Source organism: Jaculus jaculus, chromosome 17 (genome assembly GCF_020740685.1).
Source record: "Jaculus jaculus isolate mJacJac1 chromosome 17, mJacJac1.mat.Y.cur, whole genome shotgun sequence".
NCBI lineage: Eukaryota > Metazoa > Chordata > Mammalia > Rodentia > Dipodidae > Jaculus > Jaculus jaculus.
Genome location: NC_059118.1, coordinates 2,070,094 through 2,096,827, shown reverse-complemented (window position 1 = coordinate 2,096,827; position 26,734 = coordinate 2,070,094). Strand labels below are relative to the sequence as shown.

Genomic DNA, 26,734 nt, shown 5'->3' with positions numbered 1-26,734 from the left:
CCCTTACCCACTTTAAGACCTAACCTAACTTTTTAATTAGTGAATTCATAAGAGGTTAACTATTAGCATCTGAGGCTGTTTTATGAGTGTGATGCTGGTCATCAGTCACTTCTGCAGTGTCCACCTTGATATACACAGTGGGGTTTTCTAAGTGGTCAGTATCTGGGTCATCTACCAGGATGCCCTCTCCTCCTCTCCCCTTTCTTCTTCCTCCTTCTCTTTCCCTCTCTTTTCTCATTTCTTTTTAAGGAACAGTTATATATTCTATTTTCATGTATCTTTTGTTATATAAATTTAAGTATAAATAAAGCCCTCTTTCTAGTGTACACCTCTCCAATCCTGCCAATCACTATAGTATACATGTAGTAAGAACTTGATACAACCTGCTTAGCTGTTAGTCTCCTTTTCAGAGTTTACAAATGTTAGTTCTGTAGTTTTAGGGTAAATTTATCAAGGGAACTTAAATCTGATCTTTCCCCCAACAGGGTCAGTCACCTCATTTTAGTGGAGCCTTGGGGTTTTCCTGAGCGACCAGACCTTGCTGATCAAGACAGACCAATTCCAGTTTGGATCAGAGCCTTGGGAGCAGCATTAACTCCCTTTAACCCCTTAGCGGGCCTCAGGATTGCAGGACCCTTTGGTGAGTGTTTGATGTCCTAGGAAAGCAAGGTATTCATAGATGAGGAGTAGAGGAATGTGTATGCTTCTCCACTCACGGCAGGGTTATATCTTGAGGATGCCATCATCAGCTAAAAATGAAGTAAGTCAGGAATTCATTTAATATTCCAAACCTCCTAAGCACCATGGAGTAGCAGCTCTGTCCCCACAAAGCCCATGTGATCATATAGCCAGAAAGAGCTATGGATCATTACCATGGCCGACATCACAGGAGAACATTATACTACATAGCACAGCCAGGAACCATCCAAATCCAAAGTGTGGTTTCTGCTGGGAACCTATTGTTGACCTACCATCATAAATTGATCCATCACAGGGTCCACTGTGTTCACCAGTCACCATTGTTAGTCCAAATCTTAAACAGACTTGAGACCTTACTTTTTCTGGTCCTGATACTTACTAAGTGTTAGGCCATGTATAAAATGAATGAAGCCAGCTTTTTTCCTCATGGGAGAATTACATTTTTTTATTTTATTTTATTTTTTAAAAAATGTATTTTTGTTTATTTATTTGAGAGTGACTGACAGACAGAAAGCGAAAGAGGCAGATACAGAGAGAGAGAGAGAATGGGCGCGCCAGGGCTTCCAGCCACTGCAAACGAACTCCAGACAGGGGCGCCCCCTTGTGCATCTGGCTATCGTGGGTCCTGGGGAATAGAGCCTCGAACCGGGGTCCTTAGGCTTCATAGGCAAGTGCTTAACCACTAAGCCATCCCTCCAGCCCGAGAATTACATTTTAAACATAACAAGCAACTGGCAAAGCAGAGAAGGGAAGAATTCTGAGGATAAAATAAGTCAGTCTTGGGCATTCTAAAAAAAAATTAAGCAAGCCCAGTGTCAATGGGAGGTCTTATCTGCTAGCCCAGGGCATGGAGAGAGAAGTATGTGGACCTGTTGGGGGATTATTCGAGGGCATTTGGCCAATTGATGACAGTGGTAGATTATAAAACCTCATTTGATTGACTGTACTGACAAATTTCTTTCTTCTTTGTGTCAGTGTGATGGGAAGATAAAATCATCCTTTCCACAAACATTTTAGGACTCCTGATGATTTATATCCATCCATATATTTTATTTAAAAATTTTTTTTTGTTGTTGAGCCAGATGTGGTGGTGCACGCCTTTAATCCCAGCACTTGGGAGGCAGAGGTAGGAGGATTTTTGTGAGTTTAAGGCCACCCTGAGACAACATAGTTAATTCCAGGTCAGCCTGGGCAAGAGTGAGACCCTACCTAAAAAAAGAAAAAAAAATTGTTGTTGACAGTTTTTATACATATAAATAATGTATTTTGATCATAATCTCCTCCCACATTACTTTCTTTGGCTCAACCCCTTCCACTAAAGCCCTTATTTACCACTAGTCCAGCTTATATTTTGATGTCTTCTTTAAAAAAGTATTTATTTGAAGCCATGCCTGGTGGCACATGCCTTTAATCCCAGCACTCGAGAGGCTGAGGTAGGGGGGTTGCCATGAGTTCAAGGCTATCCTGAAACTGCAGAATGAATTCTAGGTCAGCTGGAGTGAGACCCTATTTCAAAAAAAAAATTATTATATGGCAGCGGAGTGAGTGTACAGACTTGCCATTTCAGATGAACTCCAGATATAAGCATCACTTTGTGCATCTGGCTTTATGTAGATACTGGAGAATTGAACTTGGGCCAGCAGGCTTTCCAAGCAAGTGCTTTTAGCTGCTGAGCCATATCCTCAGCCCTTGTGTCTTTTTATCCCCCTCCATCATCCATAACAGCATGTTGATGGGCCCAGTACAGTGCAGGTAACCAGTGATTGATACCCATTGTTAGGTCATGAATGCAGTAGCCATTTTGTGTCCAAAAGATATCAATCAAAACACTCTTTTCCATCCTTTGGCTTTTACATTCTTTCTGCTACCTCTTCTGCAGTGTTCCCTGAACCTTGGAGGGTGTGAAAGAGATACCTCATTTAGTGCTGAGCACTCAATTGTGACTTCTCAGTACTTTGATGAGTTTTGAGTCTCCCCAGTAGTCACCACCATCTGCAAAAAAAAAGCTTCTATGACCAAAGTGAGAGCAGCACTAATCTGCGAGCATAACAAATATTTAGAGGACAGTTGATGGCACAACATATCTGTTTAGCCAAACAAAAGTAGCAGCTTCCCCCCTTAGGTCTATGACCTCCCATCCATAGGCTTTTGACTAGGTTTTCAGTACCAGGCATGAATTCTGCCCTGTGGAACAAGGCCTCAGGTCCAGTCAGAGCAGTTGTCTATCCCCATAGCCGACATGCACTGTTGCACCATTCAGGCATACCTTGCCAGGCCTGCCATATTTTGAGGTGTCAGTGTATAATCAGTGACTCTCAGCCCATAGCCATAGGAATTTCCTTCCCTCATTACCTCAGATGATGATGGTCTGAGCCCCTTTCCTGCCCTCTCAGCTTGTGAAAGTTTGGAGTGCTTTTGGATACAAATAACTGAACATCTGACTAAATGGTCTTTTATTTCCTTAACAAGCAGTCCAGTTTCAGCACTTGTTTTGGGAGCCAGCTTAGTGGTGTTAGGGCTTGGTTCTATGCCTGTGGTTCTCTTGACCTTTTTCCTCATTGCTATTCAGTGGTGACTGTGGCAAACAGGGTAAAGGACTTATTTTGTTCACAGTTGCAATCCACCATAACTGGAGAGGCATGGTGGAACAGCTCTGGTCATCATGGAGGTAGGAGCATGTTGTGGTAGACCAGGAAGTAGACAGTGAGACAAGAACCAGGGACCAGGTATAACCTTCAAAGGCCTGGCCCTAATGACATACTTTTACCATCCAGAAGTCTCCATAGTCTCCTGAAACAGCACCACCACCTGCAGATGGTGTTCAAATCATGAGCCTGTAGGGGATCCTTCAGAGGTAGTGGCCAGGCCCATCTTCCTTTACTGCTTGTACAGGGCCTCTGCTCCTGACCTGTTCTCCTTGTGGCCTTGTCCTACTCCCCAGAGTGGGACTGTGGTGTCATCAGGATGATCTGAAGAGGGAGAGGATGTTACAGTGTCCCAAGTAGAAGCTCTGAGTTTATTTTCTCATAGAAATACTTACTTATCCTAATATGCTTCACTTAGTATGTTATGGGGGAAAGGGGTTACAAGTTAATAAGGTATGGTTATGTTATGTGTAGGCTGCTCTATTCACTGACCATACTTAATTTATTTTCCTATAAAAGCAAGTCTTAGGAAACTAACATGTTTTTGCACTCCTAAAGCATATTTGTCAGTCAACATCCTTTAATTCCTATTTTAATCTAGGATGTATGCTTATGATCCACCTAAATTATACATTTGAATACATGTATAGTTGTATGCACATAGCACTTATTATATAAACAAGCACTAAAACTATATTATTTACAAGTTAATTATAATTTAAACATTTTTTAAATTTCCTGTCAAATAGGTTTAAGTCTAGTGCAGCGTTTAAGGCCTGATTTCAAACGGAAGTATTCTTCAATGTTTGAAGATGATACTGTGACAGAGTACATCTACCACTGTAATGTACAAACCCCCAGGTAAGGATCATGATTCTCAGTTCACTGTTTGTGCTTAAGACTTTTCTTTTTGTAAAAATGTGTTTATTTAGTACTTAAAATAAATATTTTCTTCATGCTTCCCACTCTATAAACCATTGCTGGCTACTGATGAGGCATTGCAAAGTAAATGTACTTTCTTCCAATAAAATGCTTATAGATAAACCAAAGAAGTCTTGGGCTTAAGGGTCTTGATGGATGGTCTTGGTCGAGTGCTAAAACAAAAATTTTACATAAAGCATGTTTCCTAAATGAAGTGTGAAAGATCCACAAAAAAAGGAGGTGCCATGTTAAGCAAAAGTGGATGGCCTCCTGTTCTGTTGGAACAGAACATGTGCTGTGCCTTGGTGCGTGGGGAGCACTCTGCAACAGTTAACAATTCAGTGGACATCCCCTCTTCCTGAACCATGTGAGAAGTACAGCTTCAGGGATAGACTGAGTGGGGGGATGGGGTAAGAGAGGGTCAGAAAGCAGGCATTAAATAAACTGCAGCCAGAAGAAGAAGGGAACAAACAAGTTGTTTCCAAAATATGACTTTGGATATTAGGTGCTAGATACTACTAGAAAACCAACTCTGCAGGCAGTGATGGGCACTGGCAGGATAAGGTGTGTACCACCACTCCAGCTCAGCCTCATATTTTGAATTAAAAAAAATTAGATAGCAATTTTGTTTCTCTAGTAGCAGTAATGTGATCTACCAGATTTCTCCTTATACTATGGAGTAAATTTTCTATTTAAACTAGAATTTTTCTTTAATGCTGGGAAGTTAAATTTAGGTTTTGACAGAGATGATAGTACATACTCATCCTCAAAGTTCTGTAATGTGATTCTCTCCTTAACCTCTAAAGTGGTGAGACAGCTTTCAAGAATATGACAATTCCTTATGGATGGGCAAAAAGGCCAATGCTGCAGCGAATTGGTAAACTGCACCCTGACATTCCAGTTTCAGTGATCTTTGGCGCCCGGTCCTGCATAGATGGCAATTCTGGCACCAGCATCCAATCGTTACGCCCACAGTCATATGTGAAGACTATAGTAAGTGTGGACTGCTCTGGTTTATGAATGAAATCTGTTACTTTTTTATGGTTTAAATCATGCCCATGATTTCACATCTGGGCTGTACCTGTAGCCTTAGCCAGAGACCTAATAGCAAACATGAAGGGGATAGGGCTGAGCCATACAAACCTTCATGTCCCCTTTCTTCTGATAGAAAGAGTGATCCAGTATCACCTCAACTCACACCAGTTTCCCAGGAAGGCACTTCAGTTTGTTTCTTTCTGAATTCATGTTGGCTTTTGCACAATAGAATTTAGTTTCTGTTTATTTTAAAATGCAATGTTGCTTACTTTTTCATTTATTTTTCCTTACTTAGGTACTTATTTATTTATTTATTTTTGGTTTCTCAAGGTAAGATCTCACTCTAGCCGTGGCTGACCTTAATGTAGCCTCAAACTCACAGTGATCCACCTACCTCTGCCTCCCAAGTGTTGGGATTAAAGGCGTGCACCACCATGCCCGGCTACTGTTGCTCACTTTTGCTTTGAGGCATCTTTACTTTTTAAAAAAAAAATTTAATTTTTGAGGTATGGTCTTCCTCTAACCTAGGCTGACCTGGACTTCATTTTGTAGTTTCAGAGTGGTCTTGAACTTTTAGTAATCCTCCTACTTCTGCCTCCTATTATTTATTGTTGTGTTTTAATAATACTTGTACTCACTGGCTCTTCCTTCCCCAGGCTATCCTTGGTGCAGGGCATTATGTATATGCAGATCAACCCGAAGAATTCAACCAGAAGGTCAAGGAGATCTGCAACACAGTGGACTGAGCACACTGAAGCGCTGTAGGAACAACTGGTGACTGGCAGGCTCTTTGGCAAACTCACCATTATAGCCAAGAATGAGAAATAACCCAAGAGCTAGGCAGTCTCCTGTGCTGACTTTGCACATGTTTTTAAGAAGTCACTTGCATATCTAAACCAGTTAGTGCCTTTTAGAAGGGTGTTCCTTTCTCCTATACAACATTTAAATATAAAAGAGCCTACAAACTTAATAGCCTTAAATAAAAGGTTATTTGTCCTCTGATATACTAAAAATTTGTTATTTTTTAAATGAGACATTTTTACCTAACTTTGCTGATTGGGTCCTTTTTATATTTTAGTCTGTATTGCCAATTGAAGGGCACGATTTCCAAGTATGTTAGTTATATGCATAAAGGTGCACTTTATTTTCTTTCCAAATATTTTATTCTAACAACTAATATAGTTAATCCAAATCCAGAGTATTTTTTATGTAAAAATTTTTAGTTGTTTAGAATACTTCGTTTTGAAATGTAATGAAAAGATAGGCTTTGATCAAAAGAATGGGTGTCAATCACTAGCATTAATTCTCCTGGTTTTCCTGTTTTTATATTTAAGACTGGAAGGCTATGTTCAACATTTTAAATGTGACCTATCCTGACATACAGTCTGCATTACATTGGAACTTTTGTGTGATACAGTGTCTTACTTCCAAGGAAACATGGCCTTAATACTTCTGTGATAATTACTGAAAACTTGCCCCTTTTCCTTCCCATTAATGTGATCTTTCCCAGAAACCAGGAAAGAACAAATGGAACAGATTTCTCACTCATGGGGATATTGAGACTGTTACTTTTCAGTAAGCCAGGTCATTTTTTTAATGAAAATTCTAACTCATATTCATATATAGTATATATATGATAAAACTGGGTTACATTTTTACCACTAAACCATAAAGAATAGGTGGTGCGGTTATGTCTTGTGGTATCAGACATGAGCTAGCACTTGTATTTATTTTTTAATGAGTAATGTGTTGATTGAGTCGTTTATATACTTTGAAGTTATATTACAAAAATCCTATAATGTTGATTGAATTGGTTGACAGTAACTAGTAACAAATTTAGCACTTTCTCACATATTTAAAACAAGGGAAATTTTGTAACTGTGAGAAAGTTCCATGTGGTAACTGGATGCTGCAGACAGCCTCCTCCACAGAAAATGAAATAGAATTACCAGCAGTGCACTTTGCTAACATGGCTTATCTAGGAGAAAGCAGTGAACTAGAGCTAATCCTGTGATGGTTGGTGTCATTGCATTGTTTGTGGATAATTAGGAAATTTGTTATAAGAGATAAAATTTTATCACTGTTCATTAACTACCAGAAAGACTGACTTCTGTTTTCAGCATCTTCCCCTATGAAAGAAGAGATAGATGATAGTGAAGCCAGCCTTCAGCTTCCTGGTGACTCCTTAGGTGCACTGGCTTAGTGCAGAAAGGTGACAGGGGAACCTTAAGAACAAAGGTAGCCTTTACTTTGTAGTTAGTGAGCGTCTTGAGTGGCCACATTGAAACCTGGAAGTGGTATGAATAATTTGAGCAATACTTCTAAATTTTGTTTACTACTCACTAATCTCTCTTAGTTGTTATTCTTTGCTGGGTGAATGCTGGTTTCTCTCATATGGGGAAGTCTCTGTATAGGAAATGGTTTTCCCCAGATATCAAGCAAAAACGATTTTCCTGCTGACTGACCTGGCTTTGTTTGTTGTCATACCTCTTTTGAATTTAAATTGTTCTGTGGTAAAACATATATGATTTGTGAAGATTGAACTATCAGAGAATTTTATAATCCTAGAATCCCTGAGAATGCGATGGGTGCTAAATGTGCTTTCTTAAATCTGTTACAATATTTGATTTGAGTTATACACAGTGTGCCTTTGTCTTCTTTCATAAAATAAACTTGACTGTGGTGGCGACAGCAGCAAGGAAGCTGCATGGTTTTCTGAGTCTTTGTCATGAATTGGTCTGTTCATAACACTTAGGACAGGACCATGACCACTGAGCATCCTGTGAACACATGCTTACGAGGGAAGCTGCTGCAGGGCATGCCTGTGTGTGGCTACCATAAACGATTCTATCTTTATGTAGTTCTTTGAAATAATTCCTGTTTTGTTTTTCCGTTTTCTTCTAAAACTCAATTAAAAAAAAAAAAAAAAAAAAAGAGCTCCCTACACTTGATTTCAGGCTGTTACTTGGGAAACACTTTGGGAAGTATCTTTTCACATACATTTTTTTTATATTCAAAAGGCCATACCAGATCCCAATAAAACAAGTTTATTTTTTTTCTACCAAGTTATTAGGAAGAAGAAATAAAAATATCCAGATGAACCTGAGGAAAGAACACTGAGGGGAAAAGGATAACCTTGTCTGGTTACAATTTTAACCTTCTACAAACACCATGGAGAAAGTTTAGCAGTTTAGAATCTGATCAAGGAACATCTCATTGATGAGCTATTCTAAATGTTTTTCTCCAAGTATGGCTTCACCATGTGGAAAAGTAAACCCAGATCCATTTCTTATTGTACCTAGTGTCAGTGGCTGTGTTATAACAGTGAGAACCTCTAAATAACAGTACAACATTAAAAGTCTGGCACCAGTTGTGATAGATTAAAGTGCAGTATGGTCATTTTAGTAATTATTTCTCTTATCGCTAGGATAAACTGACTGAAGCAGCCTAGCAAGCGAAAGATTTGTTTTAGCTCACAGTTAGTATCATGTAGGCAAGGTATCAGGACTCAGAAAGGGATCTGTTAGCTCTCACTTCTTCATCCTGCCCCCCTAACCCTACATCTACCAGCCTGGTTCTTATGTCCAAATGGTTTCATAACCTAAAACAACCACTAGCTGGTGACCGAGTGTTCAGACATGAGGTAGTTTAGTAACTGGCTGGAGGAAAATTCCAAAATATCTAATTTTAAAACTTCACCAAAATGCAGACTATTTCATGTATATGCAGACATACATAAATATGTACATGCATACAGAATAGTGTGTGAGAAGTTTCTTTAAGATATGTTTAACACACATATGCTCATATATATGTATAGACACTTTGGGGAGGATAAATATGTACTTGAGTTTGTTAACAGTGGTTAGCTTTGAAGAGGAACATTTCTTTCTGCTGTGTATATAAACTTTGGAACCTTGTATATTTAGTATTTTATAATAAATATAGATTTGCCTTCATTTTTAACATAATTTATGTAGTATATAATTAATTGTATAACTTAATTACACAATGAATATAAATTATAAACATTAAAATTACTAATTATATGAACATAACATGTACTATATCTCCATTTTTTTTAAAGAGAATATAGGGGGCCAAAGGATCCCGGTTCTACTCTCCAGCACCCACGTAAGCCACATGCACAAGGGCTGTGTGTGCATCTGGAGTTTGTTTACAGTGGCTGGTAGCCCTGGTGTGCCCATTCTCTCTCTCTCTCTCCCCCCCCTCAAAAAAATAAATAAAATATATTTTTAAAAGTACAATTAAAGTAATAATAAAAGAATATAAGGCTGGAGAGATTGCTTAGCAGTTAAGGTGCTTGCCTACGAAACGTAAGGACCCATGTTTGACTGTCCAGTTCCCAAGTAAGCCAAATGCACAAAGGTGATGCACGTGCGCAAGGTTATACATGCGCAGCACTAGGTGCCGCATGCATCTGGAGTGTGATTGCAGTGGTTGGAGGCTCTGGCGTGCGAGGTCTTCCCCACTCACATAGAAACAGGCCAGTCTGTTGGGCTTGCCTCAAAAAAAATGTGTATATTTTATATATACATTTTATATATACATATATATATGTATGTATGTATGTTTATATCTATCAGGGGTAGTGGTACATTCCTTAATCCAAACACTTGAGAGTTGCAGAGGCAAGAAGAAATCAAGGTTATTCTTGACTATATTATGTTTTAGTAAAAGCCACATAAAACATAGGAAAAAAATCTTTGTTACTCCAAAACAGGTAAGAAAATAACTAAAGCACTGAAGACTGTACTTCTGATTAATTTTTGAGGTCACTAATGGCTCTCCAAAGAGACTTTAGGGGCCCAGGAGTAGCCCTATAGCTTACTGGTGTTTTCTGTCTGTTAGGATGAATCAAGGTTGTGCTGGCCAAGTTTTCCCTTCTTTGGGAAGTCAGGAGGACTGACTGCTCCTCAGTTGTGACTCTCCTGTTTCAGACTGTACACCAATTTTGTTTGGGTCTTTGTATCCCAGGAAGGCAGGTGACTTACCAGGGGACCGGTGTATAAGTGTCCCATCATCTCCAGTGGCCTCATGACCTGGGAGCACAGGCCAAAATATTGGCCCCTTTTGCTCCGGTGATTCCAGTTGGCTTTGGCTTCTACATAGGTGATTAAAACACTTAGAAGGGAACTTATACCAGCCTGGATGTATGTACCTATAGAGCACATTTGATTACTGAAGTAGATTTAGTTAAAGAATGGCACAATAGCTTCTAAAATAATTTTGTCCAAACTTTTAAATTTTTGTTCCACTATGGCAGCACAAGCCACATGTCTGAGGTATGGAAAGTAGGCACATCTGTCTGTATGGATGTATAGATTTGGATTATGGGGAGAGGGCAAGATCACGTATAGAAGGTTGTATGTCAATCAGTTATTAAAAATTGACTCAAGTCATAACTCAGACAAACAGTCCAACAGAATAATGCTTTTCTGTTGGGATCCATCCCCCTCCCCCAGCCTTTGCCTCCGTGAGTGCTTGGGTTTGCAAGCATGTCTGCCCACCACGCCTGTCCTCTTGTTCTGGATGCCACCATTTCTGCCTTATCCCAGAGCAGCTTCCTTTAGTGCTCCCTAACTTCGGCCTTGCAAGTCCTTCCCCTGCCATGGTGGCTCTAGCAACTGCCACATATCTGGCCCATTGTTCCCAAGGGTTCTATTTCCATAACATCTTACTACCTGTGGTTGGAGCTACCCTGATGCTGTCATTTTAACTGCAGTAAACTCAAAGTGCCTACTTCTGGTAAACTGTGGAAATTAACTGGCTTCTAACAACTTTAGATCATTAAGGCATCCCAATATTCTATACCACTGAGAAGCCCAGGGCACAAACCACAGGGTATGATTAGTGAACAAGTCAGCTATCTTTAAGGATGGGTGTTTTTAAACTTCTGCTATACTGAGGAAAACAAAATGAGACAGGATAAAAAGACAAGGGGACTTGAGAAGGGAAGGAAGCCCCTCGCCCTGGAATCTACATTTCCTCTGGCAGAAAGAATGTCAACACAACTGGAGGAGTGTGCTCAGCATAAGATGCCTGCTTGTAGGAAAACAAAAAAAAAAAAAAAAAAAACAAAAAAAGACTGCCTACAGAGATGTCTCAAAGGTCTTAAAAACTGTGTTGTTTAAGGCCAGAGCACTTAAGACTTTTTGAGTTTAGCCAGGTCCTCTCATCCCTACACCGGAGTGCATGGCACCTTACAATTCTGTTTACAAAAGAAAGTTCTTTAAGAGAAACAAGTATACCCACTCATATGTTTGACATTTTTAAACTTAATTTTTGAATTTTTGCTTAATCTTGGAACCTAATTGCAAATTATACCCTTTGAACAATATGGTGCTGCAAAGTCACACAGCTACTGTTAAGTTATTGTTATCATGCCTGCCCTCCTGCATGTTCTAAAGCATGTACTTTCTCTTGCCTCTGTCTCTACTTAATGAGCCCAGCTTGGCTTCATACTGAGTCATCCTGAAATTCTTTTCTGTGGTGAAATCAAGATGCTGAATAGAGGTCCCTAAAAGGGGAGCTCCTTGGGCTACAGGCAGCCACCACTGCTGTAGACAGAACCAGTGATGGCAACTGAAACTGGCCCCCCTCTACACATGAGTCTAAGAGGTGATGCTTCTGGAAATATTCCTCCACACCTCCTCTCTGTGATGCTGACACAAAAGGAAGCTGAAAATAATAAGATGACACCAACACAAGTTTCCTTAACTCCCAGAGAGGGATGAAGTGGGACCTGAGATCTGAGTCACAATCGCATGACCTACAAATGGCTGCTCTGATCATCATTGCCTCATGGCTCATTCATCTGCCCTGTGGGTACAGAAGGCAATCATTAAGTCAGGTGTCACACACAGACCTGTCCAGCAGCCTCAGCTATGGAAACACTCCTGAATACTAAAGAAAGAGGTCTGGGTAGCCAACATGGACTCCACTAACCTCCACATAAGCCCATGCACTCACGCTGGACTAGGAGGTGCCTCCATCGTCTAAGAAGCTGCTTTTTTCTATGCATCTGAATTGCCTCTTAATTTGCTGGGTGTGTTAAAACCCTTCATGGGAAGGGCTTTCAGCTTCCTTTCGTTGGGAACATTTTCTGGGAGAGGCTGAGTAGCAAGAGCAGTGAAGAACAAGCTGTTTTCTTTTTAAAAATATTTATTATTATTATTATTATTATTTGTTTTTTGTTTTTTCAAGGTAGGGTCTCACTTTAGCTCAGGCTGACCTGAAATTCTCTACGTAGTCTCAGGGTGGCCTTGAACTCAAGGTGCTCCTCCTACATCTGCCTTCTAAGTGCTGGGATTAAAGGCGTGCGCCACCACGCCTGGCTAAATGTTCAGTTGAGAGAGAGAGAATGAGCATGCCAGGGCCTCCTGTCACTACAAACTCCAGACACGTGTCACTTTGTGCAACTGGCTTTATGTGGATACTGGGGAATTGAATCCTGGCAATCAGGCTTTGTAGGCAAATATCTTTAACAACTGAACCATCTCTCCAGCCCCTGGTTCATTTCAAATGTCAACTTTTAAAGTTTTCCTGGCAACTCTCCCAGACTGCTCCTGGACAGAGCTCCTATGAGACCCCTCCTCTGGGATTAAAAACAGCTGTTGATGACTGCCTAATGATACACAGCAGCAGTGACCTCATGATGAGATCAGCCAGGGTGCACTAGGTCATCTCAGATGATTGGAGCCATGGCAACCTGGATGTGAAGATGGACGAAGCTCAGCCCTTTTGGAAAAGGGGCCATCAGCACGTCCTTCCATAATATCTGTTTAGGGCACCTCATGAATTCTGCATTTTATCCTTAGTGTTTATGGGGAAAGAAAGGGAGCTAAGTACATTTACAAGGTATCCGCCAACATCATCTCCATTTTTTTCAATTTGAAAATTTTTTTCTGGTTCTTTTATTTTGTCGTGAGTGTGTGCATATATACATGTGTGCTCACATGTGCATGGATGCAGGTATTCATGTGTTATGGACAGTTGTGGAGGTCAGAGGACATGTTTTGGGTTGTGCACCTTCCCACCTCATCTGAGCAGGGTTTCTCGCTCTAGATCTTGTTCTGTCTGTGTTGTTCTTTGCAGTGCTCACCACAAGCTTCTGGGAACTTCTGTCTTTGCCTCCTATCGCACTACCATGCTGCTTTTACAAAAAGCCACCACATAGCCAGGCATGGTGGCACAAGCCTTTAATTCCAGCACTTGGGAGGCAGAGGTAGGAGGATTGCCTTGAGTTCAAGGCCTCCCTGAGACTACAGAGTGAATGCCAGGTCAGCCTAGGCTAGAGTGAGACCCTACCTCAAAATAACAACAACAAAAAGCCACCACAGCTGCTGGCTTTTTTATGTGGGGCCTGGGGAATTGAACTCCAGAAGTCTGGTTGAGCAGTGAACTCTTACATGGGTTCTGGGGAATGAAACCTGGGTCCTTAGGCTTTATAGGCAAGCACCTTAGCCACTAAGCCATATCTCCAGCCTTTAGCAGGTTTTTATTTGCGTGGAAATAAATTGAGCAGTTTGCATTTTAAAAGGTCAAAACGACATACCTCAAAAGTTAAGGCATGGGACCACCACATTCCAGAACAACTTTCCTCAGGATGCCACAGTGCTTGTCTTTTCTGTTTGGACAGTTGTCATTGTCCTGTCTTCATGCTAGGAATGGTTCTCAAAGAAACGAGCCAGTATGGCACCTCCCTTTAAATATGCTGAGGGAGAAGAATGCCTTCTAGCCCGCACTGCCATGAACTGAAATCTGTACAGAAGAGCAGTGGCGTCATTGCATTGACCCCTGGGTTCACGTCCAGATGGCATGGCTGAGATTGATTCATGAATGTCGTTCTCCTTTTCTTGGCATGAAGATCAGGCCAGTGCTCATTCTGCAAATCCTTGAGTGAGAGGAAGTCGACTCCTTTCCAAGTCTCTCACCAATGAGATTCCTGGCCTGGGCCAGCCATCCATCCTGTATGCAGTGATGGGCTCAGGTAAATACTAACTTAGATCTTTCTTCAGGAGTGGCCCCAGAAACAGAGGCTTGTTGCTTGTAAAGGTGACAAGGGCTGAAGGAAGCAGAGACTGTGGGGCCTGCTCCAGACATGGCCACCCCTTCAGAGGGGCAGTGAGATTTGATGTTCCTATCTACAGCCTCCAGAAGAACCCAAGGCCTCCAGGGGGTACTTGTACCACCAGACATTTGCCAAAAGCACTCTCTACCCCTCCCAAGCCTCTGGATCCATGGCAAGTTAGGGAATGGAAAATGAGAGAGGGAGAAGGGAGAAACAGATAGCTCGCACTGGGGCTGCAGGCCACACGTGTTCTCCAGAACCATCCTATCTGGCCCTCTTAGCAACTTCAGCAGGTAGCAGTTGCTTCTTGCGTCTCAGCATCTCCTCAGGCTGGATGAGCACAGCAGCTGGCTGCAGTCATCACAGACCTTGACAGTGCTGGTGAAGAAAGACCAATGGATTGCCATCCACAAGGGGAGAGAAAGAGACCTGAGGGACAGGTGATTGCAAAGGGGTGATAGGAGAGTCCAGTGCAGGTACACATGGCTGGCCTTCCTGTAGGACTGGAGAAGCTGAGCAGGGTAGGCTCCAGGCCAGGTGATATTGCTGTGGGCTTAGGCAATCCAAAAAAGTATGAGAACGCTAAAGACCATCTGTTTAGAGCAGGGCCAGCACATGTCTTCTGGGAAAGGACAGGAAATGTTCTAGACTGCTCAGGCCACAGGGCCCTGCGATAGAATGCCTTTGCTGGTTTACTGCAAAGGGAAAGTATAGACATAGATGGATGTGAGTATGGGCCGATAAAACTTTATTTAGAAAACTAGGTGATCTGGCATAGTTTTCCAACTCTGATTTAGAAAACTACAAAACAGACATGCCAGGAGGGCTCGGCATGGCAAGAAGTGAGGATTAGAGATAGAGGACATTGCATCTTCATCCAACTCAGTCTGTAAATGGCACCTCTGCCCCCTAATTTTCCAGTGTACAACCATGCATGCTGGTTCTGAGACTACCGTAAAAACAAACCTTTTTTTTCCTGGAATGGTGGCGCACGCCTTTAATCCCAGCACTGGGGAGGCAAGGTAGGAGGATTGCTGTGAGTTTGAAGCCAGCCTGAGACTACATAGTGAATCCCAGGTCAGCCTGGACTACAGAGAGACCCTACCTCAATGAACAAAAAAAAAGCAAAACAAAAACAAACCAACAAGCTTTACCAATTGACATGTCCTATCTGGGGATGGCTAAGTGCTGGGGCCTAAGCAGGAGGACCTTGCTCTATGGTGGGGTGAAAGGTTGTGAAAGGGTGCCAGGAAAAAAAGTGGGAGTGAGAGCTCATTTAGGCAGTTAGGGGGCCTCTGAAAGTAAAAAGAGCATGGTCTGCACTTTTGCTGGAAATCAAAGGACTTTGAATCTCTTGCCTGGTTCCCTAGACCTGTTTTTCCACAAACAACTTGGTGCCCTCCTGGGAGGGGGTCTCTCCTAGGATTTAAATCTAATCCTAACATTGTGGTTCATCAAACTTAGACCCCAGAATGTGGCTAACCTCTTCCTGAGACAGCCCCTAACTCTAACCAATCAACTGTCCCTCTGGCTCACCTGAGCCGGAAGTTAGGGCCCACTACCATGAGATTATAAATGTATTTGTGGTGGGAGGACAAGCTCTGTGCTGCCTGAGCTCCCCCAACCTCCAGCTGCTGGTGAGCTCCTCTTCAGCTCAGCCAGTTGGGCTGAGGCAAGGGGAGGGCTCCCTTAGCCCTTACTCTCTACCTGGGCTCTTTATCCCCTCCATCTCCACACAAGGCAGGAGCTCTTTGAACTTTCTCTTCTTTCTTTACTTTCCACAGTTTTCCCAGGCCCTCCACGTGGGATTTCTAGCCACATGGGTATCTTTCCTTGGTTCTGTACTTCCCTCAATAAATATAATAATTTAATAATCATCCTTCTCAGTCTTAGTTTATTCAATTCTTTGATTAAAATTAGAAACAAACCCAGGGCTTGGGGTCCAAAGACTTTCCTGAACCCCTAATGCTTCATTACAGGAGGGCCATTCATACTTCCAGGACAGTCAGGGGCCCATGGCTATCAGAAAAGTCCAGGTTCTTGTGATGAACCAGGTGGGGAAGGGCACCCACCTGGTGGCATGGCCCCATGGAATTTGGCCACCTGCTTCATGATCCTCAACCAGCACTGTTCCATGGTGGAAGCAGGCAATGGCTGGGTCAAGTATAACACAAAGCCTTGTGGGGCAGAACCACACATCTAAGAATGGCCTGGGCATATAGTAGGTCTTGCTTCCTTGGAACTCCATTCCTAGGTTCTAGAGCTGTTGGGAAAACAGTTCCACAATAGAGTAAGTTAACCTTTGGCCACTGTCTCACCATCAGCTGCTCCAGCAGATCAAAGACAGAACAAAGTACAAGCAAAAGCTTCGGGTGTGTCTGTCTTCAGTGAATTTGACCAGGCTGGATAAGGAAGACACATGGCTGTGCTGTTTGTTGGTAAAGGTCATCATTGGAGGTTCTGCTGTGGAGAGCAAAAGCTGGGACAAAGGCATCCTGCATGGGAGACAAGACTGGATAATGCACTTGGAAGGGAGTGCTCAGGGTGGGGTAGGGTAGGTCAGGGAGGCCCTTTAGGAGACAAAAGCCACTGATGACTCAACTCAGGGTACAGGCTGCTGAGCTGAGATGACAGGCCCTCTTCCTGGGAGAACAGCTTCACTACCTGCTGCTATTTCTTGGCTGTGGCTGAGGACATTCTACTGAAACAGATCTCATCTCTTTTCACCCCAGCCCTGTGGGTGTCCTGACCACAAGCTGAACTTTGTTCTTAGCAAGTGAATGCCACGCTCAGGAAAGATTTTGAATGGAATGCCATCAAGGAAGGGCAACTAGAGATGTTCTATGAAAATCCCAGAAGAAGCCCTTCCACAGGTTCCAAGAACTGTCTAGAAGTTCTGTCCTGGGGAGGCCGAGGGAGCCAAAGGAATGTACCAGATTGCAGTCCTCCAAAACCCACAGTGTAGCAACAATACAGAGGGTCTGGGGAGACTTGCGAGGCCCAGACTGCTGAGTTAGACTTTGTTAGGCTGTAGGAGACTGGCTTCCTGGATGACCAGCTGACTTGGGAAATCTGGCCCAGGGCCTTCCAGGTATTTCTGTTGACCTGGAGCAGAGCTGTGGCTGTCCCAGTCTGCACCAAGCCTTTTGCTTGTTCTGCTATAGCCCAGCCAGGGATACAGGAGACTACAACTCTATGGGCCGTGTTTAATGTCCACCTTCTTAATCACATGTTGTTAAAGAAACCATCCCTTGAATGGAGTCAATGCAGGAAAGCAAAGTGATGAAGTGTTGTGGGTTTTTTTTAATGTATTAGGAAAAAATGATTTCTATAAATTGTCCTTTTTTCCTCTTTCTTTTTTTCTATTTATTTATTTAGTGCTGGAGATCAAATCCAGAATGTTGTGCAAGCTAAACACTCGAGCACTGACTACACTCCCAGTCCTTTAAAATAAAATTACTTATTTATTTGAGAAAGAGAGAGAGAAACAGGCAACTACAGACAGAATGGGTGCTCCATGGCTTTCAGCTACTGTGAATTAACTCTAGACACATGTGCCACCTTGCACATCTGGCTTAGGTGGGTCCTGAGAAATTGAACTTGGGTCCTTTGGCTTTGCAGGCAAGCATCTTAACCTCTCCAGCTCCACAGTCCCTTTATTTATCTATCTATCTATTTATTTATTTATTTATTTAAGAGAGAGAGAAAGAGAGCATATAAGAAGAAAGAGATAGGAAAGGAAGTTAATATTCAAGTGGCAGTCTAAGGAAATGTGTGGCTAGGAAGTGACTCTGAGGATGGATTATGATGTGTGCAAGGCTATAACATGCTAATGATTGGTGCTGAAGACAGAAGTATATCACTAGACATATTAAGTGGTAGTACATTTCAGGTCCATGTGAAATCTGTAGTGATAGAAAGAGAGGATTGAATTCAATCAGATGGAGCAGTTTGAAAGATAATGGTGACAGGACTATTCAGTGTTTGGTAGAATTCTCTGATAAAATTACCTGGGCCTTGAGGTTTCCTCTTTCTGAGAGATTTTTGTTTTGTTTTGTTTTTCAAGGTAGGGTCTCACTCTAGCCCAGGCTGACCTGGAATTCACTATGGGTGGCCTTGAACTCAGTGATCCTTCTACCTTGGCCTCCAGAGTGCTGAGTTTAAAGACTTGTGCCACCACACCTGGCCATTTTTGAATTTTAAGAGTAGAGGTTTTAATGACAAATTCAACCTTAACCATTGAATGGTTTGGGACATTATATAAACTGAATACAGATTTTTTAAAAAAATATTTTGTTTATTTGAGAGAGAGAGAGAGAGAGGCAGAATGGGCAGACCAGGACCTCTACCCACTGTGTGCAAACTCCAAAAGCATGCCCCACCTTGTACATCTGGCTTATGTGGGTACTGGGGGATTGAACCTGGGTTCTTTTTTTTTAAATTTTTTTTGTTCATTTTTTATTTATTTATTTGAGAGCGACAGACATAGAGAGAAAGACAGATAGAGGGAGAGAGAGAGAATGGGTGTGCCAGGGCTTCCAGCCTCTGCAAACGAACTCCAGATGCGTGCGCCCCCTTGTGCATCTGGCTAACGTGGGACCTGGGGAACCGAGCCTCGAACCGGGGTCCTTACGCTTCACAGGCAAGCGCTTAACCACTAAGCCATCTCTCCAGCCCTGAACCTGGGTTCTTAGGCTTCACAGGCAAACACCTTAACTGCTAAGCCACCTCTCCAGCCCTGCATGGAGATTTTTTTAAACTTCTTTTGCTTTCTGACATGTAAAGAACACAGAAATCTTTCTCTCATTCACCAGAAAAAGCATAAAGGATGTGAAAACCAATGCCTTTTCTTGGACCCATAGTAGAAGAGGCCACAGAGTAAATGCCCCCCCCCCCAACTCTGGGGAGAAAGCTGAAGTCCAGGGGGTCACGCTGAGTGGTGGGGGAGTAGCTCGGGCATAGAACATGCGCCTAGCATGCATGAGGCTTTGGGTTTGATCCCCAAAATTACCATATAGATAAATAAAATACATAAAAAGAAAGCTGAACATGGTGTCACATGCCTTTAATCATGGCACTCGGAAGCCTGAGGTAGGAGGACTAATATGAGTTCAGGGCCAGCCTGGGTTACAGAGTGAGTTCCAGGTCAGAGCCTGCCTCAAAAAATAACATAAAATACATAAAAGCAGTGCACTGAAATCTGCTTACCCAAGCAGAAACCAATGGACACATCCACTGGTAGAAACGTCTCATGGAGATTTTAATGAGCAGCTGATGGTTGTGGGCAAACAGGAGAGTGAGATGCTCTGGGGAACTCCATCTTAGGGCTCCACCATGCTCCTGTGGGGTTTACCTCCAGGAAGCCAACAGGTTATCCTGGTAAACAAACAAACAAACAAACAAACATGAATGATCCCACCCTGGGTCTGGCCAAGAGGAGAAAGTACCCATTGTGGAATACTTCCAGAGAATTCCCCACCAGGCTACTCCCCAGAGTGAAAGGCTTGCTCAGAGTCCTCCCTCACCTGGACAACAGACATTTCTCCAGCTCCAGCATGAGTTGACCTTCTGACTCTCCTAAAGGCCCAGGGACTTGGACCACTAAAGGACTTTAGTAACCTAGACATACAGAAATAGATTTCTAGAGTGTGTCCCCATCCCAACCTTATCACACCAGCAGGGCCTTAGTATAACAATGGGTAAGATATCCAAGAAAGGTAAGATGGACATAGGAGTAAAAGAATGGAATTCCAGCCGGGCTCACGCCTTTAATCCCAGCACTCGGGAGGCAGAGGTAGGAGGACCTCCATGAGTTGGAGGCCACCCTGAGACTACATAGTGAATTCCAGGTCAGCCTGAGCTAGAGTGAGACCCTACCACGAAAAACAAAAAACAAAACAAAACAAAATGGAATTTCATCCCAGCAATGAGAACCCTGATTTCTCAGTCCTCACTACCCACTTATTTAATTGTTCAGTTTCAGCATGGGTGTTTTGCAGTATGAGAATTGGTAACTTGGTCCTGGCCTGGACTGAAGTATCTCTTCATACAAACACGAGGAAGCTCTACAACTGAGAGAAAAGGTGTTAGAAATCTTGCCTAGAATGTGTGAGGCCCTGATTTCAGCCTCAGGCACTATAAACAAAATAATAATATGGGGGCTGGAAAGATGGCTTAGTGGCTAAGGAGCTTGCCTGCAAAGCCTAAGGACTCATATTCAACTCTCCAGATCCCACGTAAGCCACATGCACAAGGTGACACAAGCACAAGGTTGCACATGCCCACAAGGGGGCACATGCATCTGGAAACTGATTGCACTGGCTGGAGGCCCTAGCATGCGAATTCTCTCATAAAAAATAAAAGCCCAGGGCTAGAGGGATGGCTTAGTGGTTAAGGCATTTGCCTGCAAAGCCAAAGGACCCAGGTTCGATTCCCCAGGACCCATGTTAGCCAGATGCACAAGGGGGCGCATGCATCTGGAGTTCATCTGCAGTGGCTGGAGGCCCTGGTGCACCCATTCTCCCTCACCCTCTCTTTCTCTGTCAAATAAATTAATAAAAAGAAAATATTTTTTTTAAAAAGTCCTGTCTGTTGGGCTTGCCTCAAAAAAAAAAAAAAAAAAAACAGCCTCATTAGGAAGGGGGTGGCAGTTACTAAGCATGGTACAGGAGGAAGGTTGCTGCAGACTGAGTGATGTGGATTGAGAGGAGCCCAGGTGGAGGCTAGAACCCTGGGCAGCATGTGGACTTCATTACCCAGCTTTGCAAATGCTGAGAGCAACAAAGAGAATCAGGAAAGAGCAAAGTCTCAGACAGAAAGAATTTTAAGCCCAGAGACATGGGCTGGGGAGACGTCTCAGTCTCAGTGGATAAGACTGCTTACCACACAAGCATGAGGACCTGAGTTCAGTCCCCAGCACCCATGCAAAAAGGTGGGCATGGACTTGCTGTCCAGCCAGTCTGACCAGAAGCAACAGCTCTGCGTTCAGTGAGAGACTGTCTCAAGATAACAAAAGCAAAAGAGTCATAGAGGAGGTATTTGCTTTTCTACTCTGGACTCTGCACGCATGAGGGCAGGCATGCACATTTGCACATATACGAGCATTCCCTGCACTATATACATAACACACACACACACATGAGGAGTGGAGACACTGTCGTTTCAAGGTGGCATTAACACAGGGCAGGGTATAATCCATGACAAAGCTCTGCAAATTAATGTGAAATTAAGAAAAATAATAATAAAAACAGATGCTGAGACACAGATTAGCTCTTTAAGAGGAAAGAAAATCCACAGGGAGCTCTACTACTCTACTTGCTGCTAGACACTCAAACGCATGTCAGATGAGTCACAAAAATCAAATGATCACCGACTTTCAGGTGCTTCATAGCTTTGAACTGAAGCTTTCGTTTATGATTCACATTGATCTTTGCTGTTCATCTCTTTCCAAAGGAAAAGATCAATAGAGCTACATAAACGACTGTCCACTCACCAAAGACATCTGAGACAAAAGGACGAGCAAGGAGTAAACTAAGAAATATTGGCCTCTCTTTTAGAACAGAGTCTGGGAGCCAACAAAGGGCTGATGCCATAGGATTGATGCTGGATTTGCAGATTTTGTGGGTAAAGACACAAATAGGCAAAAGTAGACATGAAAATGCTGAAGATAGTTGAGGAAAGCCATTCAGGTTCACTAGTGATCAACAAAAAGCTAATGTTGCAGTTACCTTCTTACAGCACCCAACTAAAAGCAGCTGATAGAAGGAAAATTTTTTATTTTGTTTTACAGTCTCGAGGGGAAACTTCATGATGGGAGGGAAAAGCATGGCCTGAGCAGAGGCTGGGCACCACCTCTGCCACAGCAGGTGGAAAATAGCAGGGGAGTGAGCCAAGTTCTGGCAAGGGGGATCTGGCTATAACACCTCTAAGTTTGCCCCAACAACGCATCTACTCCAGTAAGGCTCCACCTCCCAAACTGCCATTAGCTGGGGACCAAGCATTCAAAAGACACAAGTTTATGGGGGGCTTCTGATTCAAATCACCACAACAAATTTAGACAGTGAGCTAGCAGCCCAAGTTCCTGCATGAGCCAGCAGGCCTGCAGTCAACTTGGAGGCCACATCACTCTATTATATTCTTTCTAGCAGGCAATTTAGAAACTGCTATCAAGAAACATGAGCATGTGCCCTTTCACCCAGGAACTTCAATTCTAAGAAATGCCTGAAGAAAATAAACACAATTGGGGACAAAGATTCATGCCACAGTGTTCTAGTAACAAGGAAAGAACAGAGTATGCTAAATGTTGGCAAGTTAGGGATTGTCTAAACAACCTACGTATGCATATGAAAATGAAAGCTAAGGGCCAGCTGAAATCATGCTTAGAAAAGTTATGGTGTTGTGGTTTGAGAGAGAGAGAGAAAGGAAAAAGAATTGGTGCACCAGGGCCTCAGCCACTGCAAGTGAATGCTGGGTGCTTGTACCACCTAGTGGGCATGTACAACCTTACACTTGCCTCACCTTTGTGTGTGTGGCTAACATGGGATCTGGAGAGTAGAACATGGGTCCTTAGGCTTCACAGGCAAGCATCTTAACTGATAAGCCTCCTCTCCAGCCCTACAAAAAGTTTTTAATGGCATTATTAAATTATCAAGTTGTTAAGGGAGAAAAAGAATACAAATTTGCATAAATCACCTATTTTTACCTATAGTTTGAAAAGCAATCAAAAGGAAATTTATAAAATATTTAAAAGATTGATTTGTAGAAGTGGTTGGGTGGGTAGAGCGATTAGAAAATATAAATATTTTTTCAGCCAGAAGTTCAATAACAAGCAAGCTTTTCATATTGTTGACTTCTAAAACTTGTTCTTGAGTTCAAAAAACCCTTTTGTGACTACAAAATTAAATCAGTTCTGTAAAGTTAATTAACTTGAACAATGTGTTGAAATAATTAAATTGATAAGAAAATGCACTGACTTTTTTAAGAAGAGCTAAGACTACTGCGGATATACAAATTCTATATGCAGAGAAAATTGTTTCTGTGATGGGAGGAAAGGAAGACAGAGATGGACAATTGGCCTATGTAGAAATGAGTGAGAGAGAATATTAATGTGATTCCTTTATTAATGCATATCAGAGAACAGTACTTTCCCTACTTTTCTTTAAAAATATATTTTGAACACAAAAGCACTGTGAGAGGGTTGCAGCGATGGTTTAGTGATTAAGGCATTTGTCTGCAAAGCCAAAGGACCCAGGTTCAATTCCCCAGGACTCACCTAAGCCAGATACACATGGCGGCACATGGGTCTGGAGTTCGTTTGCATGGCTGGAGGCCCTGGTGTCCACATTCTCTCTTTCTCTCTCTCTGTTTCTGTGTGTCTGCCTCTTTCCCTCTCTCATTCTCTCAAATAAGTAAATAAAAATTTTAAAATATTGAAAAAAACACTGCGAGACTCATATAACCCATTCCTAGATTCAACATATGTTAGCACTATACCATTTTCAGGTTTGATTCCCTTCTGGACTAGAATCAAGAAGTCCACAGCCTCGGTTTCTTTCTGGAAGTTCAAGGGAGAGTCAGCTTCCTTTTCCATCTTCTAGAGGTTGCTGCAGCCCTTGGCTTATGGGCCCTTCATCTTCAAAGCCAGAAGTGGCCAGCTTGGCTGAGACCACCATTACCACCTGATTCAAGGTCTCAGAGGCAAACTTACAGTGTCCATTCGGTTGGACAGAGGGACCCACTGCTTGGAACTGCCATTTACTCCCATTCTGAGCTCCTTTTCTCCTGACATGGGGCTGTGGGGCAGTGAGGGCAGTCTGGCCACACAGCAACTTGTGCAAGGAGAAAAGCCATCTTGTACATCTGATTTATGTGGGTAGAGAGAATTGAACCTTGGGTCCTTAGGCATCGCAGGCAAGCACCTTAACTGCCAAGCCATCTCTCCAGCCTTTTGTTTGTTGGGGGGGGGGTGCATGTGTAGTGTGTGTGTTGTGTGCAAATGCAGTGTATGCATAGGTATGTGCAGATACGCATCCTGCGTGTACATGTGTAAGTCAGAGAACATCATTTATCCTTCTATAGTTCTCATCTATGTGCTTCCTTGAGAAGGAGCCTTCCAGAGCTGCCATATTTGGTCAGACTGGCTGACCTGAGAACTCCATAGGACTGGAGTGACAGGCATGCATGACCCCACCTAGCTGTTTATGTAGATGCTAGGGTCTTGAACTCAGGCAGTTTCAGGCCCTCATGCTTGTGCAGGAAGCGTTCTCATCTGCTAAGCCATCTCTCTAGCTCCTTGAGTCTTTTTTTAAAAAACATTATTTCATTGTAAAAGAAAACATATGACAAAGTTGGCCATCTTAAGCATGGAATTCAGTAGCATGAAGTACATCTCTGTATCTCTAGCTTTGTTGTAATTGCAGACAGAATCTTGGTCCCCATTAGACAACACATCCTCAGCTCTTCTCTCCAACCCAAGGCACCCTTGTTCTACTCTCTCTGAATTTGACTATTTCAGGCACTTCCCATAAGTGAGAATCATAGCCTTTTTGTCCTTTTGTGTCTGGCTCATTTCATTAAACAAAATGTTTTCAGGGATCCTCCACACTGTGGCACGTATTAGCACTTTGTTCCTTTTTGAGACTGAATAATACTGCACTGTATTTATAGGTGCCTCCATGAATTCCTTAAGCTATTGGTAGATGGTTGGACACGTGTGAATGTGTTGCTCCAAACACTGGTGGATGTTTCCCTTGGTTTTCTTGCTGTTGAGGAGGTGAAACCAATGTATCAGCTATAGACAAGCCTTAAAGTGAAGCTTCTACAGTGCTGCCATGGTTACCAGCATATAGTCCTGCTCCCTCATTCTCAGACAGTAGGTGAGGTGGTGCAAGGAAGAGCTTAAGGTGAGAGCAATGCAGTGATAGGACTAGCTGACAGCAGCTCACAGGAGCCAAAGAGTCAGTTTTCAGCAAATTTGTAAGCTGATGAGTAAAATGTTTGGTGAGGGCTGGAGAATTGAATGGCTCAGCAGTTAAGAGGACTTCCTGTGCCAGCATGAGGGCCTGAGGCGGTGCTGGACCTGAATGCAACCTTGCAGAGGAGTCAGGGCTGGAGTGTTAGGTTGAGCATGTAGTGTGCTCCTTCCAGTCCCCGAGAGGTTATCTATTCATAAAGATGCTATTTTCCTTTAATTATTCTGGGATGAGTGTCTCAAAACAGTGGAACAGGGAGCAGGCTTTCCTCCTCCTTGGGCTTCTATTCCCCCCACCCCAGTTTGAGGAATTTATTTTTTTTTAAGTGTATTTATTTGCTTGTGTGTGCCAATGTCTCTTGCCACTGTAAAAGAGCACAAGACACTTATGCCACTTTTTGTGCCTGCTTTACTTGGGTGGCTGGGTAATTGAACCCTGAGCCTGCAAGCTTTGTAAGCAAATGCCTTTAACCACTGGGCTATCTCCCTAGCCCCCTTGGAGACACTTCTCACAGCTGTACATGCCATCTGGGTTTCCTCTTCTCTGCTCTGCTGATGGGAGGAGCTGAGAGAAATGCTAATTCACACACATCAAAGATGCACACTTTCATTTGGCTGCTGAAAAGAGAACAAGGGAATACACAGAGCTTTAGTTTCTGATCAATTAGCTTCCGTCCTTCTTAGAAGGGGTTGAAAGAAAACAAAACAAAACACGTGACCAGGCTAAGGAAAGCCTTCCCAGAAGATTCTAAAATTCAAAGGACTTTCTCCATCATACGCCTTACTGGGCTGCCAGGGGCCACATCTGGGTCTGTAGAACTTCAGGAGTCCCAAAACCATGGGTGAGCATCCCACAGAGCTCACAGCCAGGCCTCACTTGGGCTAGACTCCTGATCCCGGGGGAGGAAGGGCAGTTCTGCCTCAGGTCTCCTGTCTTTGCTCCAGGGTATCATTGTGACACTATTGTTCCTTCTTGTGGGGTTTCTGTGCCTCTTGAGACAGTCTGCACTACATAGTTAAGTCTGATTTGAACTCTGGTTTTGGTGGTGATGTTTCATATTTGGTCCACCAGACACAGACCTTGAGATGATTTTTTATTTGTATTTTCTGAGGTACGATTTCATTGTAACCCAGGCTGACCAGGACCTCAATTCTGTAGTCCCGTGCTGGTTACCCACTCACAGGGTTCCTCTTATCTCTGCCTTCCCAGTGCTGGGATTAAAGGTGTGTGCCACCATGCATGGCAAGATGAATCTTTGACAAGAAAGTGTTTACTCAGACAATGTTCTCAGGAAAAGCCAGTAGGGGCTCAGGGCCATGGGATTGGGGGTGGAAGGAGACCAGAAAGGAGTTCATTGGGACAACCAGTGG

At 42.9% G+C, this 26,734-nt stretch overlaps 1 protein-coding gene across 2 annotated transcripts in view; it reads left to right on the top strand.

Moving 5' to 3' along the window:
- The window catches only part of Abhd5 (abhydrolase domain containing 5, lysophosphatidic acid acyltransferase), a 28,070-nt gene extending 19,836 nt beyond the window's left edge, over nucleotides 1-8,234 (top strand). For both annotated transcript variants that reach the window (XM_045136908.1, XM_004662129.2), the window contains exons 4-7: nucleotides 486-640; nucleotides 4,094-4,205; nucleotides 5,072-5,258; nucleotides 5,957-8,234. In XM_045136908.1, coding sequence (XP_044992843.1) covers nucleotides 486-640; nucleotides 4,094-4,205; nucleotides 5,072-5,258; nucleotides 5,957-6,046 — 544 coding nt within the window. In that variant the 3' untranslated portion in view covers nucleotides 6,047-8,234. The remainder of the gene's footprint in view (nucleotides 1-485; nucleotides 641-4,093; nucleotides 4,206-5,071; nucleotides 5,259-5,956) is intronic.
- Nucleotides 8,235-26,734: the final 18,500 nt, after the last annotated feature.